General features: G+C 40.3%; 1 protein-coding gene across 2 annotated transcripts in view; it reads right to left on the bottom strand.

Annotated features, from left to right (window-relative positions):
- Positions 1-17104, bottom strand: part of nrm (neuromusculin) — a 1172097-nt gene extending 1154993 nt beyond the window's left edge. For both annotated transcript variants that reach the window (XM_068228563.1, XM_067151064.2), the window contains exon 1: positions 16931-17104. In XM_068228563.1, coding sequence (XP_068084664.1) covers positions 16931-17091 — 161 coding nt within the window. In that variant the 5' untranslated portion in view covers positions 17092-17104. The remainder of the gene's footprint in view (positions 1-16930) is intronic.
- Positions 17105-20269: the final 3165 nt, after the last annotated feature.

Raw genomic sequence — 20269 nt, 5'->3', positions numbered from 1 at the left:
GCAAAATGTTTACTGCCAGAAACATATACTAGCCTACTGTATATTAAACATTTAATATAATGCTGTTGAACACAGGAAGCTGACATTGTACAAAATTTTAAGTTTACATCGTACAAAATTAAATACCTCCAACCATTTTATTTTTCTCAGATCATTATCAACATCGTTCCCCTTGTCCAGTTCGATCTTGGATTGAATTTTGGATCATTGACTTTCATCCTTGCCAGTCTTCCCACCATTCTTCATCACAAAGACGTCTTGAATGTTTGCCACTCTCTTTCTTGAGTCTTTTTCTATTCGTTATCTCCATCGTTTCCTGGGTCTACTTTTAAGTATTTTTCCTCTAACCTCTGGTTAGATATTAACATTTTTAACTCATTATTTTCCTGACGGATTTCACAAGGAATACCCCACACCCAAAACACACGGCACTACCAATCACCACAGAAACACGCAAAAGTGAATACATCCTCCATACAGGGTTGGCGTCAGGAAGGGCATACGGCTGTAGAACATGGCCAAGTCCACACGTGCGCTAAGATGCTGTAAAAGTGGTAGAAGAGGAAGAATTCAGCATTAAAAAAATGGCTAGTATTTGTTGTTGTCGAACTAACTTCTGACGGTTTTCAGAGGTGGGAAAGCAGAGGGGTAGCGCTAAGAAGATGGTGATCGTGGTCTCTATAAAGGTAACACCTTGACATTTGCCTTTTGTAAAATTGGGAAGCGAATATCTTCAGCGCTGCCGCCAGCGAGGTTCAAACTATTTCCCGAAAGCAAGCTTATAATCACACATGTGATGTGCAACGTAGGGAACTCATTCGGTAGGTAAATTAAATGAAGTGGCGTATGCACTTCGGTTCGCCAGGTGCAGATCTTTTGATTTGACCCGACCCTGCCGGGAATCAAACCCGGGACCCCTGTAACCAAAGGCCAGCGCGCTAACCATTTAGCCATGGAGCCGAACATTCAGTAGGTACTAGATCACGATGCACATTCCTACTTTCTCCTTATTCTTTTTAAACTCTCTGAGTTTCTGTAAGATCCCACATGTTATCACACCATCACAACATACTTAGCAACATATTCCCACTCAGGAGCACGAAACGTCTCCCTACTCAAAAGTAGAATCTTGTTACTAACGTATATGGATTTAGGCGTGCGTGATTCTCCGGAATACACCTCTTCCCTTTCTACCTACAGCAGATAAGCCAGCAGCTTTCAAGTTCTGCCCCCAGCCAATAGAGAGAACTTTCTTCAACTTTCCCCGTCCTCGCGCTTAAAAGGGACACATTTTGTATTACAAGTAGCACCATGAACTGTCTGCCTTACATTCCCTTTATGGTTACCGTTCTAATTCCAAAACTCATTGCATAACAATTTGGGTGGATTTAAAGTTTCCTTCAAATATGTGACTTGCTTAGAAATGATAATTCCGCTCCACGGTAGCCAGTGCAAAAGAGTTGTATATGATTTTAACTTCAATATCAATTACACTGATGATCTTTACTGACAAATGGGTTCTCATGAGTGAACATTAATTAATTAGAAAAAAGATGTAAATTCACATGTTTGGGAATGATTGGGAGGAAATGGCAATGATTATTGAAAAGTAACATCTTAAACTGGGACCTAGATATTAATAGTATATAACTAAAATAAGGTGGTGGTTCCTATAGCAGGAGAAGTCATTTCATCATCAAAGAACTGCCATCGCAGTAGAGCCATTGCTGATGTTGTCAAGTTGTGGGCAGTGGAATAGAGGTTCCTCATCATTGTGGAAGGTCCCTTGGTGGGTCAGTGTAGTGTCTGGATGCTGATCCCAAGATCGAGGCAGAGGCAGTTTCATTTTAGAAGTGCGAAAGAGAATCTATTTGGTATTTCATGTTGGAAAAAAACATCTCCATACAGGCCCTTGGAGGGGTGGAAGGTAAAGGTTTCCTCTATCCGGAATCTCGGCACTTGATGGGATAGAGAGGTTAACTCTACGCCCGGCCGTGTCTGCCCCAGGAATTAACCGAGCCCTCCTTTTTTTGTGAAAGCTGAGTGAACCTCAGGGCTATGTGCAACTCTGGAATTGGAAAGGTCGTTTCTTAAAGTTTTCGACTTCCTGACGGGTAGTCGCACCCAGACTATCCGGGTGAACCAAGCACGCCTTTATCGCCTCGGCCAGGCAGCTCCTTGTTCAGTGTCATGAGAAATAAACATATTATGTGTTTCCTCGATAAAAATGACTGAAATACGTCCACAGATCGTTCAACAGAGCCCTGGTTCCTGTGCCATCTGGTAAAGCAAAATGAAATGACGAAATTGACACACAGGCATTCTAAATGGCTTAAAATAAAAATGTCCGCAACAGGTAACTTGAGGCCGTACAATTATTATCATCTTTTATGGAAGTAGGAACCTGGCGAAACGGGTAATGCACAGCAAGCCAGTCGCTTCCTGCACTGAGAATAAAATTTGATACTGCTTCTTTCCTCGGATTTCCCTTGTTTCCTCCCAACTTTCCATAGATATTATTCCATTTTGGGGGGCTGCCTGGCCGAGGCGGTAAAGGCGTGCTCGCTTCGCCCCGAAGGACGTGGGTTCGAATCCCCGTCAGGAAGTCGTAAAATTTAAGAAACGGAGGTGCATATGGGCCTGAGGTTCACTCAGCCTACACCAAAAATGAGTACCAGGCTAATTCTTGGGGGCAGAGGCGGCCGGGCGTAGAGCTAACCACTCTACCCCATACGTGCCGCGGTTAACAATGGTGGAAGCCTTTACATTCCACTCCTCTTAGGGCCTTCATGGCCTGTACGGAGGTGACTTTGTCTTTTATTATTCCATTTGTATGTGTTAACAACCGTCCAACATGGGAGGGGGTGCCTTTCTTATGGTAAGAGTCTTTATAGTTTACGTTTTCCTGAGGATGGTTGTATTGCCGCTTTAGAGTCAACCATCATGGAAACTGTTTAAAGATCCAGATGTCTGTAGTGGGGTATAGTTTTTTTTCTATTTTTCTTTACGTCGCACCGACACAGATAGGTCTTATGGCGATGATGGGATAGGTAAGGCCTAGGAATGGGAAGGAAGCGGCCGTGGCCTTAATTAGGTGCAGCCCCAGCATTTGGCTGGTGTGAAAATGGAAAACCACGGAAAACCATCTTCAGAGCTGCTGACAGTGGGATTCCAACCCACTATCTCCCGGATGCAAGCTCACAGCTGCGCGACTCTAACCGCACGGCCAACTCGCCCGGTGTGGGGTATTGTAGAGCAAAGGAAATGTACTCTATTTCACCACCAAAGTTATTTTGTTCACCGTCACAGAAGCATAACGATTGAAAATTTGACATCCATCTGTATAGCTTTCTAACCTGGTCCATGTAAGACAGATCAATAGGCTTTTCATTTTACTTTTTTATTATTAAAATCTGCTTTACGTCACATCGACAAAAATAGGGCTTATGGACAATGCGATAGGAAACGGCTAAGAGAAAGAAGGAAGCGACCGTGGCGTTGATTAAGGTAGGCCTACAGCCCCAGCATTTGACTGGTTTGAAAATGGGCGACCACGGATTAATAGTTTAAATTGCAGAATTACATGCTGTATGAATGCCTGATTCCCGAAGGACTTCAGTTAGTGACACATCGGCATGTTCTAGGAAGAACTCAAACAGGTTGATGGGTAGATTCCATTCCAGACATAATGTAAAATTCTTTCAGCAAGTTTTGGCATAAAACCATCAAAAGGACGTTAAACAATAATTAATTAAATAAACAAATGCGTGGCGCAATAGCCCAATAAAGGTCTTAGCCTGCCAAGAGCGACTACTACTTAGCCAGGCGGCGAGGAGATACTGGAGTCCACGAGGTCAGCGTGACGAAATCCTTAGCCGTAATGGTTGGCTTTCGTGACCAGATCCGCTGTATCTCGCATCAGACAGTTCCTTAGTTGCTCTGAGGAGGCTAAGTAAACCTCGTTCCAGCCCTCGGTCTAGAATAATATTATTGGAGCTAATAATAATAATAATAATAATAATAATAATAATAATAATAATAATAATAATAATAATAATAATAATAATAATAATAATAATAATATCGAACAACTACCGAAGGATCTCTCTCCTGCCAATAAACCACATGGTCCTGTCTAAGGTCTTACAAACAAGGGTAGGGCGTCAACTGGGTGTATACCAGCGGAACTTCAGGAAGAGTTGGGGCTTCTTCCACGAACGAACTTTGCAACTTATCTTTGCACTTTCAGTTCAGATTTTGTTCCACCATCACTTTTCAGAATTAGCTTGCAAAGTGAAAAGTGAAAAGTTAGGAAACTATTCGCTTTTCAAACCCCTGTGTTCCTCCATTGGTACAGAAATGCAACGTGCAAAGAAATGAAGTGAAAAGTTTCCATAAATCTTGCAAAGAGATGATTCCCTTTTCATCTGTTAATTAACAAGTATGTACACTAGTTTCTCGGCGTAGAATTTGACTTAGTGATATAAACATGTTACGACGAGAGCTTTTGTTATCAAGTGAGGACATTGATGAAGAATCCAACAAGAGAACGTACAAAGATAGGATTAATTTTCATAACCTCACTTCGACGGAATTTCGCGAGTTTTAGCATTACCACAATACAGGCTGATTATTCTAGAAATGATCGCTCATTTATTGAAACATGCAACAAAAAGAAGTCAATTCCTTTCCGAAAAAGAACAAATTCTTATATGCTTACATTGGTTAGGCAATGGTGCCCAGCCGGCATGGGACATCAAAATCAATTATTTGCAAAACTGTTATCAAAGTCGTAGATGTTATAGTAAATGTAATATTTCCTAACCACCTCCTATAGGAGGATCGAGACGGCGGTGTTCCTAATATAGTACGTTGCCCTGATAATCCACATAATATAGCGACGGAATTTCTAATGAAGGGCGAATTTCCTTCTGTGTGTGGATTTGTTGACGGTACTCTCGTTAACACTGATGTGTGTCATCATTTGAGAGGTTATTTTTCAAGTTGCCAAAAAGGATGTCCCGTTTCTCTTTGACAACTTCTATCACAGCCAGCTTCTTCTAATCATCTATCTTTCCCATGATTAAAACTTTAAAACTACCGGTACCACAATTATTATTATACTGTTAAGTTCACCGCGAAAAATAAAGCATTAAAATCACGGAGCACTATACAGACTTTTCACTTTGCGAAGAAATTGAAAAGTAAAACCTAGATTATGGTTGAGCAGAAAGACTTTGCACTTGCAAGAATTGATAAGTGAAAAGTGCAGAGTTGAAAAGTTGCAAAGTTCATTCGTGGAACAGGCCCCCTGATCCAGCGCTCAGCAAAGCCTCAACCTAAAAACACTACTAGCCTACTTTAACGTTCCGCAACTTTGTAGTTAGCTCCGTTGGTGATTTTAGGAAGGCGTACTTACTCAGTGGACAGACCTTAGTGAAATTATGGAGGAATTAGAAGTAGACAACAAAACCCGTAGATTTTTACTACAAACTATGACTGACACACATTCCAATGTTAAATTCAGAGGTGAAATCTTGGAAACCTTCGAGATAAAACCAGGGGTCAGGCAAGGTGACAGGATTTCCCCACTCCTCCTTGTAACAGTTGTGGGAGAATGGCGCAAGGAACTGATCGATATGAGTTTCCGGAGTGGGGTCTACCTGGGACACAAGAGAAAATATGAAGTATGCTGACATCTTAAGACATGGAGTGTCGAATGGACTTTTAGCAGTCCTCCAAAAATTCAGTTACCCCTACCGGGTTTGAACCCACGATCTTGGGGTCTGGATGCCAATGTTTTACCACTGCTCCAGATTTAAAATACCTAAACTAAAGGAATCGTACCCGGTGACCGTCACTAAGAGGCAGGCACGGGTTTGGCGTTAAAAACATCATTTTTATACAAGCAACGAACAGAATTCCACTTGTGAGTGGAGACAGAGATGCGTCAGCGGTATCGCCTGTCAGTCACGAACTCTGAAACTGGGAGCGTGGGCTGGCTCCTAGCAGACTTCACAATTGTTTCCACTTACTTGTGGGTTCGGCTCCATGGCTAAATGGTTAGCGTGCTGGTCTTTGGTCTCAGGGGACCCGGGTTCGATTCCCGGCAGGGTCGGGAATTTTAACCTTAATTGGTTAAATTCGCTGGCACGGGGCTGGGTGTCTGTGTCGTCTTTATCATCATTTCACCCTCATCACGACGCGCAGGTCGCCTACGGGCGTTAAATCAAAAGACCTGCATTTGGCGAGCCGAACTTGTCCTCGGACACTCCCGGCACTAAAAGCCATACGCCATTTCATTTTACTGAAGTTACTTGTGGCACGCTTATCATGTTCATATTTCCCATCCGTTTTGCCCTGATCAACTCTTGTGCTTTACCGACCTCCATGGTAGCCTATCAAGCTTGCGAGGCCAAACGAGTCAATCATTTCATTTTATGAAGGGTTGGATCACTTCTTATCCCTTTTCTTATTACAGATACAAAGATAATAATAATAATAATAATAATAATAATAATAATAATAATAATAATATTAATAATAATAATAATAATGCCATTTGCTTTACGTCACACTAACTATTCTATTACGGTTTTCAGAGAAGCCGAGGTGTCAGAATTTAGTCCCTCAGGAGTTCTTTTATGTGCCAGTAAATCTACCGACACGAAGCTGACGTATTTGAACGCCTTCAAATACCATCGGACTGAGCCAGGATCGAACCTGTCCAGTTGGGGGTCAGAAGACCAGAGCCTCAACCGTCTGAGCCACTCAGCCAGGCTCACAGATACAAAGGGATTATTGCCTAGTTATACTTACCCTTAAAACAATAATAACTTCCACCACGCCAACCACTATGGCAGAATTATCTTACTACTCTCGCTTTCAAATTACTAACTCTAGCACATTTTAATATCCAGATCGCATCGTTTAACGAACGGCATTTTTTCCATTATCCCCACACAAATCTCGTGACTCTGAGTCTTGGGCTTTTTAACGTCAACAATGGGTCCAGAAATGTCGGAAACTTTTCACTGTTGCTGCAAAGATCTCGTCACACTTCTCGCTTTCCTTCGAACAGAGATTCGCGATCTGCCCACGTTGATATATGCCACGTATTCTGCCGTGTGTATGGTAAAGTCTGTAACCAAAATTGGATTCTCGAATCATCTGATATGCCCTGAGGCTGTTAATTTTAACGATGATAGCACTCTTAATTTAGCTAATCATGCCAGCAGATTGAATTTTTCAATTTAATTTTTATCGATTTATTTCGTAGCCTTTAATTTTACGACGACCATCGTACGCGCAAACTTTATAACTTTCACGTCCAAGAGCTGGAACCTCAAATGGTGATTAATACCTCCTAGAAAGTGTAACGTTGTGTAACGGTTCAAATTCCGTTACAAGATGATATCTGTATTTTTATTATTGTATGATTTTATCTGTATTTTATTATTATTATTATTATTATTATTATTATTATTATTATTATTATTATTATTATTATGTCAGTATTATTATTATGTTATCTGTGATATTGTACTATTATTGTAATTATCCGTTTTATTCAATTTTGCAATTGCCTGTTGCTTGCAAGATTGCACTTTGATGTATACATATATACGTATGTGTAGTATAACACTCAATACCTGTACAGTGAGAATTGTGGTATATATCAGAGATCGGATGTGACGTTGGTGCATTGTGCAATATTGTTGGCGATTCTGCCAAGTCATCGCCACTCCATGGCTATGTCATCGTATTGATTTAGATATGCGCGCACGGACTTATCGCCGCGGGGCTATTTCACCACTGTGCGTAATATCTGTCGCGTAGGTGGGAGTATGTCATTGTTATTTCTGGAGATTACGTAGTTGTGTCACCCAAAGTCTATATAAGGTGGGTGCACATTGTAGCGTCAGTCATTACTTATACGGATGCAGTACAGTGAAGTAGTCTACTAGATCAAGAGGCCTTAGTTGGCCAGTGAACGAGAGATGGTGAAGACTCAGTGAGCCATTATTGGTCATTGAGAGAGTGAGACCAAATGGTTGGTCCGTCACTTAGTGGAAGACGCGGATGCAAGGCTTACCAAGAAGTCAGAGAGGGCAACCCTGGACCTGCCAAGAGGTCATACCATATTGACTTACAAAGAAGTCGGATGATATGGAGAAGAAGCAGTCGCAAGGATGTATCACCACGTTAGGCGTGACACATCTACAGTAAACACCAGAGCAATGGATTACGTCGTAATTACACTCAAAGTGTTAAAGGTACAGTCAAGTGAATCAGTGAGGGAAATATTTCGTATAAATTGTTAAATGTCCGGTCAAGAAGAATTCAAATTCATGCCTAGTTTCTTTCAGTTGCAATGTCATAATTTCATATTCTCATCTGTTTTATCGCAACAAGACTCACTATTTTTTGATATATTATTTAAAGAATATATATTGTTCTATCAAACGAATTCAGAGTTTCATTTCATTGACAGTAAAATATCTTAACCTCAAAATTAATGGGGAAACCGAACGCCAATCTCCTTTTCCCAGAACTTGTATGGTATGTTGTCAAAAGTAAGCTTATTACCCCACACCCTAGAGATGGTCAAGAGTCTCATTCTATTATTGCTGTACTGAGTGACAGCTGGCGCCCTTCAAATAACGTATGTGTAAGTAAGCAGGTAACAAGTAAGTGTGAGTACAAGGTTCGACAAGTGTGTAATTTTATTTAATGAATGTTAATTTTCAGATTTTCCATCTTAAATGCAGATATTCAGATTTTCAATATAAATTCAGATTATATATGTATCAAAAGTTAGTCAGACAGTTAGGAACATGTTGACAATGTGTCGACGCAACGTGGGACTCGAATAAATTCAGAATTTGTTCTGAATGACAGCATATCATAGGTTCATTTTGGGAGGAGTGTGCGCATTTAAGCCAACGGAAATTATTACCGGTAAATGTCAAGAGTATAATTTTGTGATATATATTTGTATTTTGGGGATATGTCAAGGGATTTGAAGAGGGAAATTAATTTGAGATCGCGTACTATCACTAGTGAACCAAAGATGGACAAGGAAGACAATAACAAGTCATGTGACGACGAGGTCATTGCTTCGGCGGACATCCAAGGTGAAATTCAGAGTAGGGAGCAGGTGAATACGATGGAAGGTTCTGGGATAATTAAGGAAAGTGCAGAAATTGAGAAGCGCACTGAAACTCAAAAGGTAATCGCGGGGGGAATGAACCAAGTTATTCTAAGTTTGCTGCTGGCCAGATTTACAGTGATGGAAGAAAAGATTGATACTAAAAGTGAAAATGATAATAAGGAAATGAAAGAATTTTTTATTAGTTGTAATGAAAATTTTAATAAACATATTAACTCTGTGAGTAGCAAAATGGATCAATTAATTAGCAGCAATAACCAAAATTGTAATGTGATCATTAGTAATATAGATACTAAGATATTAGAGATAAATAATCAAACATCTAAGTTAGAAAGTAAGTCAAATGAAAAGTGTGTTGACCTTAGGGAAGAAATGGAGTCGAGTCGGAGCGAGCTTCATACTCAAATTGAGCATGTCAAACGAACTTGTACAGATAATATCAAGGAGTTAAGTAATAAGAGTTCTAATAATCGGGAAGAAATTCATGAGGTAGTCGAGAAGAGATTGGACAAGTTTTGCAATGCTGTTGGGGAAGAGATGGGGGAACAGATTAGTAGAAATGAACAAATTGAAAGTAAACTTGTGGAGGTCACTGAACTACGGAACGAACAGGAAACGCTATCACAGCAGGTGAGAAAGAGAGAGGAAGAATTGCAGGAAGACGTGAGAATAGTGGAAGAGAATGCTGAGAGAGCAGCGGAAGAAGAAGAAGAAGACGTTGAGAACTGCCAGGGAGTAATTCGGCAGGAATTTGAATTTGCAGGTGAGATGACGGGAGAAATGATAGTGGCGAGTGGTTTGTTCAGTAGGGATCGTGATTTAACCAAGTTTTCTGGAAGACAGTTCAGTACTATAGAATTTGTAAAAGTAGTTGAGAAAACGTTTGCAAGTAAGTTGAGGAATAATGTTATTGAATGGGAATACGTGCTGAAAATCTTGTCGAATGTTTTTATCGGTGAAAGTAGAATATGGTTTCGAGTATACTGGAATAATATGTCTAATTTGGGAGAATTTAGAGAAAATTTCATTGACTGGCTTTGGAAGGAATGTGTGCAAGGGCGCGCGCGTGAGAGAGAGCGCATGATGTCTGGGGAAAGTAGTGTAGTAGAGAGAAGGGGAAAAATGTTAGCCGTGTATCAGAGGAGAGGGGGTGATCATGATCCGCAGAGGATTAATAGTTGTGTTGATGGTGATAGTGGTCGGAAGAGTAATCAGAGAGAATCGGATGATGGGAGGCGTATGGATTTGAGTTATGAGAGAGAAGGTCAGAAGAGTAATCAGAGAGAATCGGAAGATGGGAGGCGTACGGATTTGAGTTATCAGAGAGACTATGATAGTCTTAATGTGAATGTTATCCAGGTTTCTTTATGGAGCCAGAGTATTTCAGATTCACAGGGAATCGGGTAAGTTAAGTGGACAGGTTGAAGGTAGAAAATGAACAGGTATTTAGTATAAGTAGTTATGTAGTGAAAGTAGAGTTAAGAGTAGTGTGATTGTGACCTAAGTAGTGTTAAGTGAGATATTTAAGTAGTGCCGTAGTCGTAGATCATACAGTAATTAATAGTAGTAGTAAGGTAGACGTAAGAAGTGTTCTGTTAAGTGATGTAAGTACTTGTAATGCCGAGAATGTGATGTAAGTAGTGAGGGAATAACTCCGATGATGGAAATTGTGATATGAAGAAGGTACTATCAGATCTTATAACAGCCGTTGGGTGAGTCAAAGTGAGTAAATAAGTTGATAGAGGTACCAGTCAATTGAAGATAATTGTAAGTTTCAGCTATGCCTTGTTGTACCAAAGCTTGTGTATTCAGTTATTTTAGGAGCTAACTTGGTTGCAAATCATGGAAGTAGAGTAGACTTTAATTTAGGTAGTGTGTGTTTGTTCTATGATATATCTAGCAAAGAAGTACGTGTTAATTATGATGGTCTGAGGTAAGTGTGTTGGTGACGTGTGTTCTTTGAAATATATGAGAGGTAAGTGAAGTTGTTCCTAGTGAGAGGAAATGTTTTGTTGGGTGTGTTACGTGCCTGTACGACCAGGATCTGAGGGATCGTCGGTATGAGGCAGTGACGTGAGGTAATTTGACTGAATTACAGGAGATTGTGTTCGATGTTAGGTAAGCATCGAGATGTATTTAGTGGTAAGTGAGGAAGAACACGTATATGAACATGAATTTGTAGTACATGACCATTCATCGTTTGTGGGAGGTAAGTACCCCATTCAACTTAAATATGCTAGTGAAGTCTTAGAACAAATAAACATTATGCTGGATTACGGAATAATTGAACCATCTTGTAGCCATAGTATTGATTCTTTAATTATTGTTGCCAAGGAGGATGTGATTTTTTGAGATATGTAAGTTAATAAGGGCAAAATTGATACAGTTTGAGTGACAGAGTGCTACTCAGAGTTCCATTTTCATCATCTGCAGAGGCGGGAAATATGTTGAAGTTATTATTTTGTATCAGGGGTATTTCACTATTGTGAACCGTATCGGGAAGTGTGCATATTCCTTAAAAGATCAGGAAGGGGATATTGTCGGTATTTGTAGTATTATATATGTAAAGAAGTATTTCACGTGAGATTTGTTGAAATAAGAGTAAGATGATTAAATTTTGTGAGAAACTGGCAAAATAAAATTAACATACATGAATTAGCGTGTGAACCAAGTGTCGTATTGGTGCATTGGAAGAATAAGTGCTACATTGTCATGTTCTGTGTGACAAAACTGAGAACAGGACATTGGACAGTTATCTGCGATAACCATATGCGAGAAAAGTTCTCATATAAGTGATATTTCACAAAATATTTTGATATGTTAAAAAAAAAGGAGAAGAATGTTGTATATTGATTGAAAATTATTTGTGTGTGTTAAATCAAGTGCTATACTCTTGTGATTTGTATGAGAGAAAGAGAGAGAATGGGACACTGGACAGTTATCTACGATGGCAATGTGCGAGAAGAATTCTCATATTTGTGATATTTTATAAAATGTATGGATGTTGAAAAAGAAAATTATTGTTGTATACTCATTTAAAGTGTTTATCTGTGTCAGTGTTATATATATAATTTTGTTCATAAATCAATCGATTCTTTGTTCTTCGATTTATTTATGAGGGAGGCGAATTGTAACGGTTCAAATTCCGTTACAAGATGATATCTGTATTTTTATTATTGTATGATTTTATCTGTATTTTATTATTATTATTATTATTATTATTATTATTATTATTATTATTATTATTATTATTATTATGTCAGTATTATTATTATGTTATCTGTGATATTGTACTATTATTGTAATTATCCGTTTTATTCAATTTTGCAATTGCCTGTTGCTTGCAAGATTGCACTTTGATGTATACATATATACGTATGTGTAGTATAACACTCAATACCTGTACAGTGAGAATTGTGGTATATATCAGAGATCGGATGTGACGTTGGTGCATTGTGCAATATTGTTGGCGATTCTGCCAAGTCATCGCCACTCCATGGCTATGTCATCGTATTGATTTAGATATGCGCGCACGGACTTATCGCCGCGGGGCTATTTCACCACTGTGCGTAATATCTGTCGCGTAGGTGGGAGTATGTCATTGTTATTTCTGGAGATTACGTAGTTGTGTCACCCAAAGTCTATATAAGGTGGGTGCACATTGTAGCGTCAGTCATTACTTATACGGATGCAGTACAGTGAAGTAGTCTACTAGATCAAGAGGCCTTAGTTGGCCAGTGAACGAGAGATGGTGAAGACTCAGTGAGCCATTATTGGTCATTGAGAGAGTGAGACCAAATGGTTGGTCCGTCACTTAGTGGAAGACGCGGATGCAAGGCTTACCAAGAAGTCAGAGAGGGCAACCCTGGACCTGCCAAGAGGTCATACCATATTGACTTACAAAGAAGTCGGATGATATGGAGAAGAAGCAGTCGCAAGGATGTATCACCACGTTAGGCGTGACACATCTACAGTAAACACCAGAGCAATGGATTACGTCGTAATTACACTCAAAGTGTTAAAGGTACAGTCAAGTGAATCAGTGAGGGAAATATTTCGTATAAATTGTTAAATGTCCGGTCAAGAAGAATTCAAATTCATGCCTAGTTTCTTTCAGTTGCAATGTCATAATTTCATATTCTCATCTGTTTTATCGCAACAAGACTCACTATTTTTTGATATATTATTTAAAGAATATATATTGTTCTATCAAACGAATTCAGAGTTTCATTTCATTGACAGTAAAATATCTTAACCTCAAAATTAATGGGGAAACCGAACGCCAATCTCCTTTTCCCAGAACTTGTATGGTATGTTGTCAAAAGTAAGCTTATTACCCCACACCCTAGAGATGGTCAAGAGTCTCATTCTATTATTGCTGTACTGAGTGACAGCTGGCGCCCTTCAAATAACGTATGTGTAAGTAAGCAGGTAACAAGTAAGTGTGAGTACAAGGTTCGACAAGTGTGTAATTTTATTTAATGAATGTTAATTTTCAGATTTTCCATCTTAAATGCAGATATTCAGATTTTTCAAGTTAAATGCAGATTAATATGTTTGTAAATATAGTCAGCGACTAAGGAACATGTTCTCAGTTGCTTGCCGTGGAAGACATTCCAGAATATAAACAAAATTTTAAGACGTAATACCTAATTTAAAATCGTTACTAAACACAATTACATGTTTCGTGAGCTCTGCTACCTTGATGTTTGGTCCCTTAAAATTATAATCACGATCACCATCATCTTCAAATGTTTCACTCAGTAAAGTGGTCATTTTAAAACTTATCAAATCACATCAAACACACAGGTAAGTATACCCGTACGTTTAGTTTAGAACTACTTAAGTTTAAGATGTTTTTCATTTCCACCACAATATATATTATAAATATATCTTATTAGCCAGCCCCGCGGTGTTAGGGTAGCGTGCTTATCTCTTACCTGGAGGTCCCGGATTCGATTCCCTACCAGGTTAGGGATTCTTACCTGCACCTAAGGGCTGGTTCGAGGTCCGACCGGTATACGTGATTACAATTGAGGAGATATCTGACGGCGAGATTGGGGTTCTGGTCTAGGAAACCAAGAATAACGGCCTAGAGGGATCGTCGTGCTGATCACAGGACACCTCATAATCTGCAGGGCTTCGGGCTGAGCATCGGTCGCTTGGTAGGCCATGGCCCTTCGGGGCTGTCGCGCCAAGGTTTTCTTTTTGTAAATCTAATAAATACCCGTATAGACTCCGTGAGTATGTTTGCTTCTCGGTACACAAATAGCAGATAAAGTATCCGTAAGTCACCCGTAAATATAACTTCACCTACACATAAAAATATTTAAAACTAACAACCAGTAGTACGTTCAATTCTGTGGTCAAATTTGAATTTTCTACAGTTTTTGACCTGTTTAGGTCAAGTGATGTCGGGAAATCTTCCAGTCTATTGGCCTGTGAGCTGATAGTATGTAAAATATATTTAGCCTGCCTGGTGACCAAAATCGAGGCGTCAAGTCTGTATGATCTGACACAGTGCTTATTCTGTTTGCCGTTGGTCGAAAACAAATTACACCATCAGAATGTTGGCCAGTAAGGTAGGAGAGGCGGAGGTATACACTTTCTAGTCACTACATTGTGTGCCAAAAGCCTGGATTCAATTCCATCTTTTTTTTTTTTCTTGTGGCTTTACGTCGCACTAGCACAGATAGGTGTTATAGCGAGGATGGAATAGGGAAGGCCTAGGAGTTGGAGGGAAGCGGCCATGGCCTTAATTAAGGTACAGCCCCAGCATTTGCCTGGTGTAGAAATGGGAAACCACGGAAAAGCATCTTCAGGGCTGCCTATAGTGGCATTCGAACCCAGTATCTCCCGGATGCAAGCTCACAGCCGCGTGCCCCTAACCGCACGGCCAACTCGCCCGGTGGATTCAATTCCAAACCTCTCTGCAGTGTTCATATTGAGTGAAGACATATGACGCTATTAATCGTAATTCTACCGTCAAATGGAAAAGTTAAGCCGAAAGCAGAACCCTTTGTGCTATTCGACACCGAATATGTGCCTGCATCGGTTTCACCTCCTCCGTTCCTACTATAGTTTTTATCGCGTCATAAATTTCGTCTCATTAACGCCACTGATGTGGTTGACGTCAGGAAGGGCATCCGGGCGTGAAAACTCGCTACGAAGATTCATCTCACTTTTTACCCGCCCCCGTTGAAAAAAGGGACAAGAGTTTGGCATACATTGTGTAAGGAACAGTTGAAGGAAGCGTTGGATTTCGCAAATTGTGTTGAATTCGGAAGAAGTTAGAAGTGACCAAGAGAGGTCACCTCGATAATAGGAACAAAGCGACAATCCCAACAATCACTACCGTCACCATAGTACTCGTTACCATGGAGACTGGAGAATATTTCCATGCCAGTGACGTTCGTCCTTGGCCTTAGCAATACAAACGAGAATGCGTGAATATCTTTACTATATCGCGTACGGTAAAAAGTGCCAGGCATAAAAATAACATTTTCTACGATTGTTTCTATGGATAATTGTTAGATTATACGTCGTACGGTAAATAAGTACAATATAAAACAACGGAAATTATACCTTATGTTCAGCTTTTGTTCACGTTTTGAATTCAACAGAAATATTTAACAGTTCTTGAGATGAACTCCCCCCCCCCCCCCGCGAATATTGCTACCCCATTATATAGTGATACCATTATTTATGGGCTAGCGTACAACCCATAAATTAAATTTTGAGGTTAGAACAATTATATCAATTCATAATGCTACAGCCCTGACGGACTGTGGCGGCTGCTCAGTTTGAAGGTCCACACATTGAAGTGGAGCGTGGTGAGCGTAACAAATTTTCTTATCTGATGTTCTTGGATGTAAGCACCTGAACCGCTATCTCACAGTGAAATGGTTTTTCGTACAACCTGAGTGATTTCGAACCAGCCCTCACATCCAGGTTAAAATTACTGACCTGGCCTGGAACTGAATCCGAGACCTCCAGGTGAGAGGCAGACTCGTTATCTCTAGACGAGCAGGCAGACAAAAACTGAATTGAAACCATTTTTAAAGTATATATAGCTATTCGAAGATTAGGTAGAAATTCGAAGTGTTCTGACAATAGAAAATTATGTTCATTACAACATATCCGACCCTCCATGGCTTAGGCGGCCTGTCACCGCTGGGTTTCGTGGTTCAAATCCCGGTCACTCCATATGAGATTTATGCTGGACAAAGCGGAGGCGGGGCAGTTTTTTTTCCTGTGTACTCGTGTTTTCCCTGTCCTTTTTTCATTCCAGCAACACTGTCCATTATTATTTCATTTCATCTGTCAGTCATTAATCATTGCCCCAGAGGAATGCGACAGGCTTCGGCAGCCGGCACAGTTCCTATACTCGCCGCTAGATGGGGCTTCATTCATTTCATTCCTGACCCTGTCGAATGACTGGGAGCAGGCTGTAGATTTTCATTTCACAACATATCCATTCATTTGCGGTCGAACATCGGGAAATATTTCAACACTAAAAAGTTATGACTGCTACACAATCTGATTGAGATCTCTCCAAAAATACACTCATGTTAGCCAGAAATAATTATAGTATTCCTATTTATTCGTGTATAACGAACTTTGTAACTGTAAGGAGTATAATAGAACAGAATAAATATTCCTGAAATTATTTCACTGCGGATATATTTTTATATTAACAAGCGGTAATTTCACTAATATTATAATAGCAACGTTGTTTATAAATAAAGATAGACTTACCGGTCCGTATATTCGCCCTCGGGATGTGCGATGTTTGATCTATCGCTGAATACATAAATTCTGGAAGAACCACGATACCATTTGATACTGTGCATCAGGCCACATTCCTCCGTGTCCACCTTACACGGCAGAAGAACTGTCTCTCCCACCAGCCCCGACATGTCCAGCTGGGAGATCCCTGCAACACAAGAACGCATTGATATTTAGTAAATATTCTTAGGGTAATAATATTCTGTAACATAATATGAAACCTGCTACAGAAGAATGGAACAGCACTAGGAGTAACAGTACAAGGAAGCAATTATGAAATATTGTGTACTCCAATGACATTACAAATAAACTTTGAAAAATATTTTGGGCTCTCTGTTGTGAGAAGTGGATTTCAAGATCAAGTCTATATTCACACATGTTTTGAACGAACAAATATTAAGATTTCAATGAAACTTGACATAATCCACAACTGTTCCTGAAGGGGAATGAACATAAAATTCACTCAAGCTTACAAACACGCGTCGACACACAAGATTAAGACTAGGACGTCCCTAATTCATAACTGAACCGGCATCAGTGACTAGAGCCAACTCCTTTGAATAATCTGTCTTATTTTCTTATTACACTGCCTACTAAATCCATTACTCCAGCCCGGCTGACAACATATTTCTAGTAATGTAAGTGTTAATGAAATCTTAGTTGGAGTGCGTCTCAGAATAGAGATATGTTCATTGAGATGTCCAGGAACTCACAATCCCACCCCAAGAAGTACATTTAATTTTATAACCTAATATAGAGTATTACACGCCATTTTCATTTCTGGAGTAGCTACTTGCATTCCTATTGGCCAGTATAAAGTGGCACGTGATCTCGTTCCCGTCAATAATATTAATCATTATCTGTTACCAACCCCAACACACTGTCGTCCCTATATCACAGGTCTTGTCCAGATCCTATCATAATGTCCGCACGACAAGAACCACTCCAGACCAATGGTCTTGTTCAGATCCTATCCTAACCTCCGCACGGCAAGAACCACTCCAGACCAATCGTGTTTTCACACGAAACTAGAGGCCTAGGGCCGCTTCGCGGCTTCTAACCTAGATGCGTTTGCCCCCAGACCCTGTTTCTTTGTCCCTATATCAATGGTCTCGTCCAGGTCCTATCCTAACGTCCGCACGGCAAGAACAATTCCTCACCAATATTGTAACAATAATCAACACCATCAGCTATCGAAGCACCACTCGCTCATTAGTTCCTAAGTACAGAGGTTGGCAGCACTAAGCACCGCTAGACAACATCCTTCCCGATAAGGCCGCGAGCGCTACACGAGCGCTACGCGAGCGCGTAAACAAACGACAGTCGTTCCGCAGGTGTGAAAGTCTTGTCAGTCGGGCTGGAGTAATGATAAATCCATGTCTCGTGTAGAATCATTCTCTCTTTCTTATTTCCCTTAATGAGCTACGGGAAATATCAGCCTCCTTCCAACTTTGTCCAGCTTTCCCCTCATACAGTTCCCTCAGAAACCAACCTTATTTTCTAATCAAGTTTCCCCTTTTCTTGGTAACTTTAAAATACAGTATTTAATAGTGTCTTCATATACTTCAAATTCCCTTCTAATAAGTAGTGTTTTCCTCTCTGGGCTATGCACGTTATCGGCACCAAGTGTAAGGACCTTAAATGACAGCACCACTCGTTCCGCATCTCCATCTTGTATTTCACATTAAAGACCGTCGACTACAAAGATATCATACACAAATTCAGAGTACAAATGACGTAAAGTTAGTCAAGGTCCTAGAGATGAAGACAAGCTCAGTTCCCGACACACGCACTCGTATGGAAAACTGTGTTCCCTGTCACAATGCAGCGATATTCTCTATGATACCGATGTAAAATTTCTCTTGGTGAAGGCTTCGTCACCTATGTCGACCTTATTTCATTCCTCCCTACGGAAATTGCATAGCCTTCCAATTGGAAGAAGTCTCTTACTTGCGAAGATTTATTTCAGGAGACTGAAAGCGAAAACGTTACAAACGAAGCACCAGGTTGCGTCATTGAAACTTCGTTGAGGTAAACAAAGCTCCATTTTCTCCAGAGCAAAGATTTCAATTAGATCAGCTTTGATTGCAACATGTCCGAATCCTAGGCTGAATGGTCAGTGTTGAGGCCTTCGGTTCAGAGGGTCCCGGGTTCGATTCCCGGCCGGGTGATTATATCCCTCCATATAGGGTTGGTGTCAGGAAGGTCATCCGGTTGCAAAATAGGGCCAAATCCACATGTGCGACACAGTTCGCACCCGCGACTCCACAAGTGTGGGAAAAGCGGTAGAAGGAGAATAATAATAATAATAATAATAATAATAATAATAATAATAATAATAATAATAACAATAATCTAGCTGTAACATGAAATTACATATCCGTTAGTTAAGTTGCATTCTTATTTCTTAGAACGTTAAAATGCACTATAGATCAGGTATGGTTGATATTCAGCTAGATAAAAGTTCACCTAAAGTGCATAGCCACTACGTATTCTCAAGCCGTATGACAACATTATTTTTCTGTTGTTATCCGTTTTGTAATGAGGCGAGAAGCTTTTGTATAGACCTGTTCATAAACTGGGGGCCTATAACATACATTGACGTTCGGATTTTATTCACAAGGGGCCCTTCTGCCACCGCATTCTGTCTACACACCGTGACTGTAATGGAGCACTCTTCAGTGGTACAGTGACCAGCGACAATGTAGAGCATGGTTTAGTTTACCCAATAAAATAGTAACATCCATTGCCCGGCTCCATGGCTAAAAGGTTAGCGTGCTGGCCTTTGGTCACAGGGGTTATGGGTTCGATTCCCGGCAGGGGCGGGAATTTTAACCATAATTGATTAATTTCCCTGGTACAGGGACTGGGTGTATGTGTCGTTTTCATCATCATTTCATCCTCATCACGACACGCAGATCGCCTACGGGTGTCAAATCGAAAGACCTGCACCTGGCGAGCCGAACTTGTCCTCGGACACTCCCGTCACTAAAAGCCATACGCCATTTCATAAAATCCAGTGAGCGGTGAGCGTTAAAAAAAAAGGTTGTTTGAAAATCGAAATACTGTAATGTCTAGAAAACACATGCGACGGCAGTGTTCAGCATCTCATTGTGAAGAAGAACCAGTAACAGGACTTCATCGCCGGTAGCTCTGGACTCTAGCTTGACAATACTTCGTGCGGTGTCATCCTATTCATCTCGGAAAACTTGTGATTACTGAAGTAGAGTTTTGGAAAAATAGCACCATGTTTCGCAACCATTCTGCATGATGGGCCAAACACATGATAAATAAATATTTCTCTTAATG

Source organism: Anabrus simplex, chromosome 7 (genome assembly GCF_040414725.1).
Source record: "Anabrus simplex isolate iqAnaSimp1 chromosome 7, ASM4041472v1, whole genome shotgun sequence".
Lineage (NCBI taxonomy): Eukaryota > Metazoa > Arthropoda > Insecta > Orthoptera > Tettigoniidae > Anabrus > Anabrus simplex.
This window is presented reverse-complemented; position numbering and strand designations above follow the sequence as displayed.